Genomic DNA, 14,889 nt, shown 5'->3' on the forward strand with positions numbered 1-14,889 from the left:
GAAAAAGGGACCTGTGGACTGCCTGTAAACCCGATCCCTCTGCTTTACTACACTGAGGCCTTACACTACCTTGCGGCCTGCAGTCTGCCTGAAGCCTCCGACCTGTGTTATCTAAACGCCAGGCACCGACCTAGAGCGGATCTGCCCTTCCTAATCCCTGGGACACAGTGAGTAATAGCTCTCCCTTACATCCACACAACGCACAGGGCCTACATCCCTTACCGCTCGCCCGGCCGTATACACTCACTAGGAAAGTCGGCGGCTTCGGCCCAGTCCTGGAAGTCGGCAGCCATCTTGGTGCTCCAAATACTCCTACAATCACCTTACTCCACAGCCTTTCTTATTAAAACTTTCTCACAGCATTCATCTTTCAGCAATCCTCTCCATCTACAAAGCTGAATTGTACTGCCTCTATGAGATTTAATTACGATAATATTTCCTGCCTTTTTTCTGCCGTATTTGGAGTACATTTACTGTTATCTGTGATCCGCCTATATGGGAGCCCCTCTATGTGCTGATAACATTTTGAAGTATGTGTGATATTGCTCAGATGTGAGGGAGAGTGCCCTTTGCAGCTATCGCCCATAAAGTTTCAGTTATGCCCGCCAAAACACCTAAGCCCCGTCCTGCCCCAGTTAAACGTCCAAACAAGAGATCACTCTCTAATCCAGTCTCTACAGGTTCTATTCAGCAATACCTGGCCAACGCATGCGGTGACCAAGCCAGAACTTCGAGAATAAGCGCCTCTCCATCATCCCACGCTGCCTCTGTAAGGGAGAGCTCTCCAGCTTCCTCTTGCTGCTCGGATCTTATAGATGATCCCGGATCCCCTGTGGGCTCTGAAATTTCTGCACTCATGAGCGGCCTCAAAAAAGAACTTGCAGGTATGTTTCACAGTTTGGAGAAATCCATCAAAAAAGAAATAACTGCCGTTAGATCTGATATGTCACATATCCTGGCCAGGGTAGAGGAAGCGGAACAGCGACAGGACACGCAGGCACTAGCTATTAAAGAATTGCAGGACACTGTTACCCAGTTGGCTTTCGCCCACCGTGCATCTTTGTATAAGCTCGAAGACCTCGAAAACCGCAACCGCAGAAATAATATTCGAGTCAGAGGTTTGCCGGAAGCCACTGGGGATGCCGATCTAGAACCTTTTATAAGAGGCATTTTTAATACCATCCTGGGTAACCCTGTCACTGCACCATTACGCTTTGATCGGGTGCATCGGGCCTTGTGACCCCGTAACGCTAACTCAGACCAGCCCAGGGATGTCATCTGCCGCCTGCATTATTTCGAAGATAAAAATGCTATTATGGTGAAGATGCAAGACTTACCTAACATTGACTTTGACGGGGCTACCATCACCATCTATCCAGACCTTTCCAAAGATGCTTTGGACCGCCGTAGAGCCCTAAAACCGCTACTGGACAATCTAAGATCTGATGGGATTACATACCGATGGGGCTTCCCTGCCTGTCTGATTGCTACAAAAAATGGCCGTTCCCATACATTGAGATTTCCTGAGGATCTTCCAACTTTCTTACAGGACCTACATCTCCCTCCCATTGAACTTCCAGGCTGGCAGGACCCAATTCCAAAATTTTCATGTCCCATGGACTCTATCTGGAAAAAGACCCCCTCAAAGAGGAGTCGTACTTCGCTCCCGGGCTCTGCACAAAAACATGGTTGAAACACTTGTCTTTTCACCCATGTTTTTACTAATAATGTGAACCATCTCTCCCTTACAAAAGGTTTTTTTTTTTTGCGGAGTCCAGCTCTGGCCGCTGTGTTTTTTTCTACCTGTATTTGTATACATAAGACTAGAGCGGACTCGCCAGTAAGCTGACCAATGTCTGTTTTTTGTTTTTTTTTTCTTCTCTTTTGGGTTTTTTCTTTTTTTTATGTTTTGTTGAATGTTGCATGTTTCCAATTGGTCTACATTTGCGATTATTGTAAGGTTGCATATTGTTTCTATTGACCCTGGTTTTACTTACATGGGTCTCTATATTTTCAACTGGAACTCACTGTTCTCTTATTAATGGCAGGTTGTTAATTTGTTTTCCTCCTACAGGCCGTACGCTGTCGGGGCGCACTCCCCTCACCACCTCCCCCTCACAGCATAACCCCACCCCCACTTCCCCCTGGGGATGGCGAATGTGAACGGCCCTGAAGTTGTCCTATTTAATCCTTGTTTAAGGATTAGGATGGCCTTTCGCTCTCTTTCCCCAATGGGACCACTGCAGTCTTCTGCGTGGTATTTTCTCACTTCCCACAAGTTCTTTGGATTACGTATGTACTCTCTGTATATATTTATCCTCTTTTTCTTCTCATCTCTTCCTTTATTTCTTTTCTCTTTCTCCCTTCTCCCCTTTTTCCCCTCCTCGCTGCTGTGCCTGGCAAGACAGAATGAAGGCCTTCATTTTATTTTCAAATGGCTAAGGTAAAGATTGTATCCTATAATGTTAGGGGTCTTAATGTCGCTGCTAAACGACATCAATTATATCGTGAACTAAAACAAGCCACGTGTTCCATTGCCTTTCGTCAAGAAACGCACTTAACCCACACGACACCTGTCAGACGAACCTCACCTAACTTTCCGCAGTGGTACTATAGCCTATCGGACACCAATAAGACCAAGGGAGTAGCCATTGGTTTTTGCAGAAGTGTGTCTTTTAGGGTATCTGATATGCTTGCGGATGACTATGGTCGCTTTCTTTTTCTCAAGGGATTCATTGGAAATGTTCAATGCACGCTTGCAAATATCTATTGCCCGAACCATAACCAACCTGCCTTCCTATCTCAAATACTGACTAAATTGTCACATTTTGCTAAGGGACTTACTATTCTAGCGGGGGATATAAACATGCCGTTAGACCCCATTATTGATACATCACAAAGCCGTTCTAATATCTCTTTCAAACGACTGAAATTTGTGAAAAAACGGCTTCTTGATCATCAATTGATGGACGTCTGGCGCCTTCTTCATCCCAAGGAGAAGGATTCTTCACACTATTCCTCAACGCACCAATCATACTCCAGAATAGACAATATATTCTTGGACCATTTTCATCTTCCCCTTCTACACTCTGCCCACATTGGCATCGCATCAATCTCAGACCATGCACCTGTGTCAATGACATTGACCGTGCCCTCTTTACCCCGACATACCACCAACTGGAGGCTCAATGACTCCCTTCTCACTAACGAAGTAGAGGTCTCTATGTTGGCTTCTCATTTATCGCAGTACTTTAGGGAAAACAAATCCTCTGACACCTCCCCTTCTATAGTTTGGGAAGCTCATAAGGCTACCATTAGAGGCCAGCTCATTGAGCTTGGTGCGCGGATAAAGAGAGAGCATGGTCAACAAATTAACTAGGTTTTACAACAGATAGAGGCTCTAGATAAGCAGCATAAACTTTCTTTACATAATGAACACCTTCAATCCCTCACACTTAAACGTGAGGAATTGAAGTCCCTCCTTAACCTAGACACCAAAAGAAAGTTCCAACGTCTGTCGCAGAAATTTTACGAATGGGGGAACAAACCAAGTAGATCGTTGGCTAGATCACTAAAGACTAAACAGTCGCAATCGTTTATCTCCAAAATTAAGCTTTCGTCAGGTGCATTGGCCCATGCAACTCCAGATATCGTTAAAGCCTTTAGAGACTACTACGCGGACCTATATAATATCAAAAACGACATGTTCTCTCTCCCTCATAAGGAGAGACGGAACCGCATGCTCTCCTACTTGAGAGAGGCAAATCTTCCTAATTTGCCCACATCTGTCCTTAAAGAACTAGAGGAAGACTTCACGGTTGAGGAATTCCAGGCGGCATTGAAGTCTTCCCCCTCTGGTAAAGCCCCTGGTCCTGACGGGTTCTCGATTCTATATTATAAAACATTTAGCGACATCCTCCTCCCCCGTCTCTGAATATGCAAACTATCTCTAACTCCTCAGGTTTACGCCCAGAATCCCTTTCGACTCATATCACAGTCATTCCCAAACCAGACAAAGACCCTACCCTATGTAATAGTTTTAGACCAATATCGTTAATAAACGTTGACATTAAGTTATTCGCAAAAGTAATGGCAAACCAATTACTTCCCCTTATACCAAACTGGATATCGGCGGATCAATCAGGTTTCATACCCACTAGAGAAGCAAAAGATAATTCCCTTCGGGCAATATCCCTAATTCAGTATGTTCGGCGGCACTCCCAGCCCACCCTACTCCTCTCCACTGATGCAGAAAAAGCTTTCAAGAGGGTGGACTGGGAGTACCTTAAGTTGACCTTACGCCACTTCGGTATGGGTCCTAAAATGTTCTACCGTATTTCTTCCCTTTACTCTAACCCTTCTGCTCAAGTTAGGATTAACGGAACGCTGAGTGACCCCTTTGTCCTACATAATGGAACCAGGCAGGGCTGTCCCCTCTCCCCTCTCCTTTTTGCTATCACTTTAGAACCCTTCCTCGCCACAATTAGGAACAATGCCAATATCAAAGGCATACAAATAGACAACAGATCCCACAAATACGTGGCATATGCAGACGATGTACTATTTTTTATCCAACAACCTCGGATCTTGATTCCGAATTTGATGTATGCATTTTCAATCAATATCTAATTTCAAAATAAACCTGTCTAAATCCGAAATTCTAAACATTAACATCCCTAAGTCCAAGACTCTTTCCCTTAAAACCCTTTTTCCTTTTAGATGGGAATCGAGTAGCATGAAATACTTAGGTGTTTATCTTACCTCTAATCTACAATCCCTTTTCCGATGTAATTACATTCCCATGCTAAACAAAATCAGAACAGACCTACGAAAATGGTCTAACTTGTCACATACCTGGTTGGGGAAGGTTAATATAATTAAAATGAACATATTACCTCGCATCCTCCTCCTCTTTCAAATGCTACCACTAGGTGTCCCGGTTTTTCACTATTTTACAGTCCATGATCTCCCTCTTTATTTGGAAGGACAGACATCCTAGAATATCCAGGGAGTTATTGTTTCGTTCCAAATGCTCAGGTGGCCTGGCACTTCCTAATTTTAAAGCATACTATCAAGCAACTGTATTGACCAGACTTGCTGAATGGAAATATGCCCTTAACTCGAAGCTATGGGTACAAATTGAGTATTTCCTAAGCGGTGTAGACCTTTCAATGGCTCCCTTGATACCCCGCTCCCACAGGAATCTTGCCCATTCTACCTCGGCCCTTACCATTTCCTCTTTGGATGTATGGGACGCACTACATAAAAAATATTCCTGGAACTATGACTCCCCTTTACTACCTCTCCTCAAACACACATACTTTCTGCCAGGCCTTCTGGACCCAGGTTTTAAATCCTGGAGGTCAGAAGAACCCCTCCTATTGCATCACATTCTAAATGGAAATGTACTCAAACCCTTATCTGCGATCCTCACTCCTAAACCTGCCACGTTCCTAGATAGGTGGAGATACCACCAAATACAACATTTCTTAAGCTCTCTTCCTACTCCACTTAGGGGCGTCAGTGACTTAAATGATATAGAAGTAATATTTTATCCAAAAGACCCCCCTCTACATAGCATCTCTTTATTTTACAAAGCCCTTATTTCTCTTCAAAACCCTGACCCCCCCCCCTTATCTGACTAAATGGGAAATTGACTTTGATCTCTCCCTGACTGACAACCAAAAGGATAGGATCCTACTATTAACACCTCGTCCTTAGCCTCAAGAATGTCAGAAGTCAATTATAAATTGCTCACTAGGTGGCATTACACCCCAGCTCGTTTACACCAAATGTTCCCCGCCAGTTCCCCATTGTGCTGGAGGAACTGTGGGAACAAAGCTACTCATGCACACATATGGTGGTTTTGCCCATGGATCAGACCGTATTGGGATGATATTCGTAATCTGATTGCTCAGATTGCTGATGTTCATATACCAAATGACCCATGGGCTATCCTTTTTCATGTCACAAAAACTCCCATAAAGTCGTATAAACGCTTAATCATTCCTCACCTATTGAATGCCGCCAAGGCCTTAATTCCCACTTTGTGGGGCCAACCAACTGTTCCTTCAATGAAAGCTTGGCTACAATTGGTTGACGATGTACACCTCATGGAGAGTATCACCCACAATATTAGAGGGACCTCCCAGAAACATTCCCTAATTTGGGAATCTTGGAAAAAATTTCAGTCTACCACCACATATACAAATCTCTTGCTCTAACCCCTTAAACATAATACTCTAGAGTAGCCATTCAGCACTCACTTAGGCTAATTCTCCCCTCTGCTCAATACTTGGTCTAGCATACTAGCAACTTCCTACCCTCTCCCCCTCCCATCTTCAATTCTTTCTTCTCTATCCTTTCTTTCTCTAACATTACTTTTTCCAGATGCTTACCTTTATTAAAATAAAGCAATACTTTCTATTTAATTATATTTAGTTTATGGTGCTCACTTAGTTAACATCCTTTATCCAATCAGCTGTTTTGCTGATTATATGTATATCCCTGGATGTACCAACTATAATTTTCTAATTGGTGGATTCAATGAGTACTATATTTTATGTTGCTGTAAAACTAGAAGTGTTAAGTATTTTGTGTTATATTTGTACATATGGTATATCTTTCTTCAATAAAAATATATTAAACAAAAAAAAAAGGCATTCAATCGGGTAAAAAAATACCTAAAGACAAGATCTTATCTTTAAGCATAAAGGGAAAAACAAGGAGGACAGTACTACCAGAATTATTTTGCGATACTCTAATGAACATGACAAGATTAGAAAGATTCTCACAAAGCACTGGTCAATTCTCACTGAGGATCCTATTTTGTGAAACTTTATAACTAAAAATCCACAGATTACCTATAGAAAAGCTGGATCGATCGGCGGGAGACTTGTTCAAAGTGAATATAGAGGGGACTCCAGGGGGGATCCCTGCAAGACCTGGGCTACCTTTCCATGTGGGTCATGTTCTCAATGTCCTGTAATTGGAAGGACACACTTTGTTACCCAATAGTGATCGCTTACGGGTGAAGCTTATGCAGTGCCAGTGTGGGTCTTTCTATGTAGGGAAAACCAAACAAGAACTAGGTCAATGGGTCATTAAGCACATGCATAGAATGAGTATTGGTAATTTGTATTTGCCACTTGGCCGACACATAGCCAAAGGACATAAATTATAGGATGCCCAAGGTCAATTTCACTTTAATCGATAGGGTCCACGTCCAGCCCGCGGAGGCGATTGGAATAAGATTCTGCTCCAGCGAGAGATGTGTTGGCTCAGATTTCTTGATGCAACCACACCACTGGGCCGCCATAGAATGTGATTATAGGAGTCCCTTTTTCCATTCTATGTATGGATCCATTGGTATTCATCATTTGTTGGTTTTATTTTTTTTCTTACTTCTTTTTCATTGACAATATTATTCTGGTTTTCATGATAGGGTTGAGTCAGGTTCTGGACAGGATTTCCTTTCCTCTTGTCCTGTATGTGGATTCCCTATCTTTGGCTTGATAGAGTTTAGAATAAGATGGTACATCTTTGGGTTACTTCTTCAAATATTTGTACGTAATGTCCTCATTGGGACACATTAATTATGTTTGGTAATTTACATGCAACAAACAATTTGTACATCAAACAGCAGTACCCCTGCTGTTACAAGAGAGCCTTCATTTCATTGATTGTCAGTTTGTTTTTTTTCTTTTTTAGTGATCTTTAAAAATAGGGCATCTTTTATTTATTTTTTCCTGTGTTTATGCGCTGCTTGCATCAAGATTTCTCCTGGTCGTCTCCATCATAGCCGCCATATTGGTCTCCGGAGGTTGTCATCCTGGAGACAGGATATGATGTGCCAACACGGGGCATAGTGATTACGCAATCACATACGTTGGGTGCGATCTGTGTCATTTTCCTGCGCATGCGCAATACATTTGGAATGCCGGTATTGCACACCGGTGCCATTCCTTCCTCACCTGTGCAGGGTGTTGACATTCCACTGATGTGGAGCCATGCCATATACCCCAGGTCGACCAGCAACGCATCAGAAACTTGCAATTTAACACAGCTGACACAGCTGCCTTCGGGTGAACATCATGTAGGTTGATCCAGTATTACATGGAATAGATACTAACTTTCTTCTAAGGGATTTTTCATTTCATTTTATCTTGTTCCCTTTTCCCTTCTATAGTGCATTTTTTCATCTCCGTTCAGGGGTAATGTGAAGCTGGTTGCTAATGGGTTCCTGTAGTTTGGTGAGGAGTATTGATACATGGTTCTCTTGTCATCAGGAATGCTCTTGATAGAAAAATCAAACATTATAAGTGTATATATGACTATGTATAATTGTTTATGCCTGTATGTATATTTTCAGATGTAATCACATACATGGTCATATACAATATTTATTTGCTCTTCAATTGAAATTGTTTTTTGCAGAAGTGGTATTATTCCCTGAAGAAAATTTGCTTATATCAGCATAGTTTGAAATGCGTTGGATATCCCCACCTACTTTATCTCATCGCAATTCACTGATGAAGGAACTGCAAGTAGATGGGGACTACCACTTCATGTTTACACCAAATTTCTTTATGTAATGTGATATCATCATTGTTGTGATGTTTTGTATTTTCTATTGGGAATTGTATTCAAGTCTATTTGTAATAAATATATATAGGTTTTATAAATACAGTATCTTTTTTCAATCGCCCACATAATCCCACTCTTTGAGGTTTATTCTTATATTCTATTTAAGGGATGATGGCGATCACATGTATGGCCGTGTGAGTCATTAACTCTAGATAGCTGCACCTTATCCTTTTAAATTGCCAAGGTTTCATAAATAGTTTTTAGCAAATCATCCATGTCTTCTATGGACAATTTATACTTAAATACTCTAGAAGACACACCTTCATCTCTGGATTCAGCTTCACTAGCCAAACTTGCTTGAAAGGATGACATGGGCTCCAGATGCGACTTCAGTAACCTTGCCATGCAAAACTTCCTCAAAAACTGATGAAGCTGCAGCTGTCGAGGATATACTGTAGTCTGACAAGGTGGAGGACAACTCTTCTTTAACTGAAGACACTAATTTGCTACAGGCCATAGCTGATTCATCTTTAACCAGGCCACTGATAAAAGTGACAAAGGCTTGGACCAGAAAGATCCAATTTATGCCCCACAGACCGCACAATTCCTGGGAGCAGATACTGAACCTTAATCCAGGGTCCTGACCTGCAAAAATAATGACATGTTGGCTAACTGCAACACCTTCATTCCCCTTAAAGTATGCCCCAAATCAGAAAAGGTTGCAGAACACAGTCAGCCTAAGCCCAAAACCAAGGAGCCTCAGAAGCCCTGCATATACAGAGTATCACACAGGGTAAGCCAACAGGTAAAACACACCCCAAGCTGCTGGAGTAGCCTGCATTTGCTTAAGCGTGAGAGGGGGAATGGAAGAAACCATTGCATTTTCTAAGCAGTGCAACCTCTCAACCCATGCTGGGACTGCTCACTGCAAACACCAGCCGACCTTTAAATCTCGTTGCCCATGCCACTACGAGGCATAGAACCACATCCTGTGATGACATCGCCCCACTCAGAAATGATGCTCCTACATCTTCCGGTCAACCAGTGTGGAATGCAGAGGCTCGGGCCCCCCCACGAGGAAGAGTGCTCTTCCTTTTACAACTGCCCACCGCAGACACATGGTGCCCAGAGAGGCTGGCTGGCAAGAGGGAGACACATTGCAGATACTGGCCTTCACCGGTGTTCATTCTTGGAATGCCTTGCTGCCGATATAAATTAACCCTCGTATGGCTGTGCACAGGAGTTATACATCCTGGACAAGCCAATCTGAATGGCTGAAGATGCCAGACCTGTTAAAATGTTAATACCAGCCAGGGAGCTTGTAAACATTGAATCCCCGAATGTAAGGTAAGTATTGCAAACTTAATTTCTCCTTTAGGCACTTTTAAATTGGGCAAAATAATAAAGCAGCTTGAGACTAAATAATCCGATTTTAATGACATACTGTATTATACATTTTAGTTTGCTTGTTTTCAGCTTCTTCAAATATAAGATAAACTGATAACCCGATTTGCTGTACTATTTACCATATTCTGTTTTTATTTATTATAGTCTTCAAAAGACACATCCTCTAATTACGGGGTGATAATTTGGTGGACTTCAAAGCATATGGTTACCGCTCAAGCTCCGAATCCGGTGGGCTATACTATGGGTGCTGGCTCAGCGTATTCAAAAAAGTTAAAGGGAGTCTGATCGACGAACACTGAACAAACCCAGCCGTTCTACAATTATTGGCAGCCTCAGCTTAGCTCCATTCAAGCCAAGTCCCCCCTGAAGCGTCCCCTGGGCTTAATTCACAAACCATCTGCATGGGCATTGCATGTTCTCAGTATGTCTCTTAAAAGTTTTCTCACTTAGCCAAAATATATAATGATAGCTTGAGTCATTTGCACTAGGAAAACAAAAAAGGAAAAATAAATTCTTGGCAAGTTAACCACTTCAATACAGGACACTTATACACCCTTCCTGCCCAGATCAATTTTCAGCTCTCAGCGGTCTCGCACTTTCAATGCCAATTACTCAGTCATGCAACACTGTACTGAAACAAAATGTTTATCATTTATTTCACACAAATAGAGCTTTCTTTTGGAGGTATTTAATCACCACTGTTTTTTTAATATTTTGTGACAAGTAAAAAAGGAGCGAACATTTTGAAAAAAAAACAAAAAAAAAAACACTTTAGTTTCTATGATAAAATTTTGCAAATACCGTTTTTAATCGGCATATAGCACGCACCTTTTCCCCCTGAAAATAGGGGGCAAATCACAGGTGCGTGTACCTCGGAGGGGGACAGGCACCGCCGGAATTCACAGAGCCATCATCTGCTGTTTACTCGGCTCTCACGTCACACACGCACAGTCCCGCCTCCGCCACTGGCATTGGACCAGTGTTCTGTCTATCAGATGGGCACAGATCAGGCTGCATTTAAGCTGCAGATGGGCACAGATCAGGCTGCATTGAGGCTGCAAATGGGCACTAATCAGGCTGCATTGAGGCTGCAAATGAGCAATAATCAGGCTGCATTTATGGGCACTGACCATTATTTTTCTTCAAAGTGTTTTTTAAAAAAAAAACATAATAAAACATTTCCTGAAATGTCCTTATTGAAATAAAGGTGTGTGTTTTACGCTTTACAAGTAATTTTTGTTCATAAATTTGGGCCAAAATGTATACTGCTACATATCTTTGGTGAAAATAACCCAAATAAAGTGTATATTTTTTGGTCTGTGTGAAAGTTAAAGAAGCTACAAGCTATGGTGCAAATCATTGAAAATTGATCACACCTGATGCACTGACAGCTTATCTCATCTCTTGAGGCCCTGAAATGTTAGGCAAGTACAAATACCCCCAAATTACCCCTTTTTGGAAAGTAGGCAGTCCAAGGTATTTAGTAAGAGGCATGGCGAGTTTTTTGAAGTTGTAATTTTTTCCCACAATTCTTTGGAAAATAAAGACTTTTTTTAATTTTATTTATTTTTTTTACACAAAATTGTCATAACGAGTTATTTCTCACACACAGCATGTGCATACTTCAAATTACACCCCAAAATACATTCTGATAGTCCTCCTGAGTATGGCAATTCCACATGTGTGAGACTTTTTCACAGCCTGGTCACATAGAGAGGTCCAACATGCAGGGAGCACCGTCAGGCGTTGTAGGAGCATAAATTGCACATAAAATTTCCTAACGACCTATTACACTTTTGAAGGCCCTGGAGCACCAAGACAATTGAATTACCCACAAAATGACTCCATTTTGGAAAGCAAACACCCCAACGTATATTCTATGAGGCATTATGAGTCTTTTGAACGGTTCATTTTTTTCACCAAAAGTCTTCGAAAAAACGTGGAAAGAAAATGAAAACTTTTTTTTTTTTTTACAGAAAGTGGTCAATTTATATGATATTTCGAACACATAGCATGTACATAGCAAAAATTATGCCCCAAAATACATTCTGCTACTCATCCCTAGTATGGCGATACCACATGTGTGAGACTTTTACACAGCCTGGCCACATAGAGAGGTCAACATTGAAAGTAGTACCTTCAGGCATTCTAGGAGCATAAATTACACATATAATTTCATTCCTTCCTATCACACTTTTGAAGGTCCTGGAACACCAGGGCAGTGGAATTACCCACAAAATGACTCAATTTTGGAAAGCAAACACCCCAAGGTATATTCTATGAGGCATGGGCTGCAGATAGGTACTCGGGTAATCTGATGAACAGGTGACAGGTATTCGGGTACTCTAATTGGCTGGTGACAGGTACTTGGTTACTCTGATGGGCTGGTGACAGTTACTCAGGTAATCCAATGGGCTGCAGTTAGGCACTTGGGTCCTCTGGTGGGCTTGTGACAGGTACTCGGGTACTCTGATGGGCTGGTAACAGGTACTTGGGTACTCTGATGGGCTGGTAACAGGTACTCGGGTACTCAGAAGGGCTGGTGACAGATTCTTTGATGGGTAATGACAGGTCCTCTTTATTAGGGGGGGGCAATCAGTGTGATTGGTGTGCACTGTAAGAGGTAACAAGCTGTTACCGCAATCTCCTCCTCACACACGATCGGCGTGCGAGGAAGAGAACCCGGTAACAGCTCGTTACCACGGTTTATTGACATTCTGTGATGGGCTGTGATTGGACACAGCCGGTCACATAGTAAAGAGCCAATTTCATTGGCTCTTTACTGCGATCGGTGATGGGCTGTGTCAGGGTGACAAGCCTTGTCCCCGATCGCCGCTCTGTGCACGCCTAAGAGCGCACACGAGCCGTGTACACGAGGACAGTGCATGTGACCGGCTCTGATTGGACACAGCCAGTCACGTGGTAAAGAGCCGATTTCTATTGGCTCTTTACACTGATCTGGGATGGGCTGTGTCCGAGGGACACGCCCCATCCCCGATCGCCGCGCTGCAGGCGCCTGGGGGCCCGCAGGAGTGGCGAATAGCAGAGGACGTAATATGACGCCCGCCAAGGATGGCAGAGTGCTCCTGCAGATGTCATATGACTATAGGCTGGTAGGGAAGTGGTTAAAGTGGACCTTCAGTCTCCCGAGAACTATTCCGCCTCTCAACCCCTCCTCCTTTCTCTGCAGGAATAGGGCATTGTTTTTTTTTTTCCCTTTTGTTTACTTTTATTTTTAAGTCTGCTCCCCCATGTATGTTACTCGCCTTAGGTGAATGACGTGCACACTGCCCGCTGTGCCTTCCGGGATATGTACGTCACATATCCCAGGAGGCATAGCCTTTCATTTAGGAACAGGAGGAGGGGACGGGCCTATCAAGGCGCGTCATTGAGAGGCCCACCGAACTTGGAAGAGCCGGCCGGCCTCTCAATGATGTCAAAGAGAACATGGCGGCGCGGGATGGAGCTATGGCTGGGCATGAGAGGATCTCAGAGACAATGCTGGATCCACTGGATGGGTAAGTATCTGAAATGTGCAGATACCACCATCAGGTAAGCGGGGCAAAAAAATAACAAATAGGGAGGTCGGCCGGAGTTCCTCTTTAAGCTATGATATTAAAAGACTGAACTGCATTTTTTGACAAGTTCTTGCTGTCAAACCATCTGTAAGAGGCCAAAGTCGATTGATATATTCTATTGATATGAGGTGAAAACCACAGACTGATAACAAACCAAAATTTGCAGTAAGGGCTCATTGATCGTATGGCTGCTGATGTGTGCTGGGAGGAGTGCAGATGCCCCAATTCCAGTGCACCGTACGGTTTACTTTTTTGTTAGAACTTTAATTTTACAAGCATTTCAGCAAGTTCTAATCACACAGTGACATTGTGATGCAGTAGTTTGAAAACAGTATTTTTTTTACAGCACACGCCACTGAACTGAAATCATAGGAACCATGGTAAATTGCCTTGTCTTTGCATTGGGACTGTGCTAGGCAAGGCTACCCAGTACAACTCAGGGCAAGTTGTGTGTACAAACCCCTAACCAAAACTGGGACTCAAGGTTTAGTTTCTAGTATGTAGCATATGTCATCATCAACAGACAGTAAAACAAATTGAAAGTTTATCAACACATATATAAATCAATATACCCAACTATATTTTAGCTTATAGGACACTGGGAAATAAGAGCCAATTCAGAAAGGCGCATTAATGTAAGGTTTGACCTTAAAGTGGTTGTAAAGGCAGAAGGTTTTTTATCTTAATGCATTGTATGCGTTAAGATAAAAAAACCTTCTGTGTGCAGCAGCCCCCCTAATACTCACCTACGGTCCATCTAGATCCAGCGATGTTGCAAGAGAGACTCGGCTGCCTGGGACTCCCCTCCTCATTGGCTGAGACAGCAGTGTGCCAATGAGGAGAGAAAGGGGGCAGGGCCGGGGCTCGGCGCCATGTCTGAATAGACACAGGGAGCTGTGACTCGGTTCTCATGGCCCCATAGCAAGCTGCTTGCCGTGGGGGCACTAAACAGGAGGGAGGGGCCAGGAGCACCAAAGAGGGACCCAAGAAGAGGAGGATCTGGGCTGCTCTGTGCAAAACCACTGCAGAGAGCAGGCAAATATAACATTTTTTTTTTTGTTAAAAATAACAACCAAGACTTTAGTATCACTTTAAAAAAACATACGGTAGCTAACTCAAGCTTGCATACAATCATTAATGACCATAAAGTAAAGATGAATATGTACCTGTGGAGTAGATGGTTCTAGGTCTTTAATCAAGTTAAAAGCTTCCTGTACATCATCTATATTTAAAAATGGAAAAAAAAAATCAAATTGTAATTAAAATAAAAGACAAACAGAAAACTATACACAAACAAAGACACCGCACTAGGTCTTTA

General features: G+C 42.8%; 1 protein-coding gene across 6 annotated transcripts in view; it reads right to left on the reverse strand.

Moving 5' to 3' along the window:
- The window catches only part of IFT56 (intraflagellar transport 56), a 1,103,321-nt gene that overhangs the window by 492,306 nt on the left and 596,126 nt on the right, over window positions 1-14,889 (reverse strand). For all 6 annotated transcript variants that reach the window (XR_012235287.1, XM_073592705.1, XM_073592704.1 and 3 more), the window contains one exon: window positions 14,738-14,793. Coding sequence is in view for 5 of the 6 variants with exons in the window: in XM_073592705.1 (XP_073448806.1) it covers window positions 14,738-14,793 (56 nt within the window). In the remaining variant the exon portion in view is untranslated. The remainder of the gene's footprint in view (window positions 1-14,737; window positions 14,794-14,889) is intronic.

This window comes from Aquarana catesbeiana, linkage group LG07 (assembly GCF_042186555.1).
Source record: "Aquarana catesbeiana isolate 2022-GZ linkage group LG07, ASM4218655v1, whole genome shotgun sequence".
Taxonomy (NCBI): Eukaryota; Metazoa; Chordata; class Amphibia; order Anura; family Ranidae; genus Aquarana; species Aquarana catesbeiana.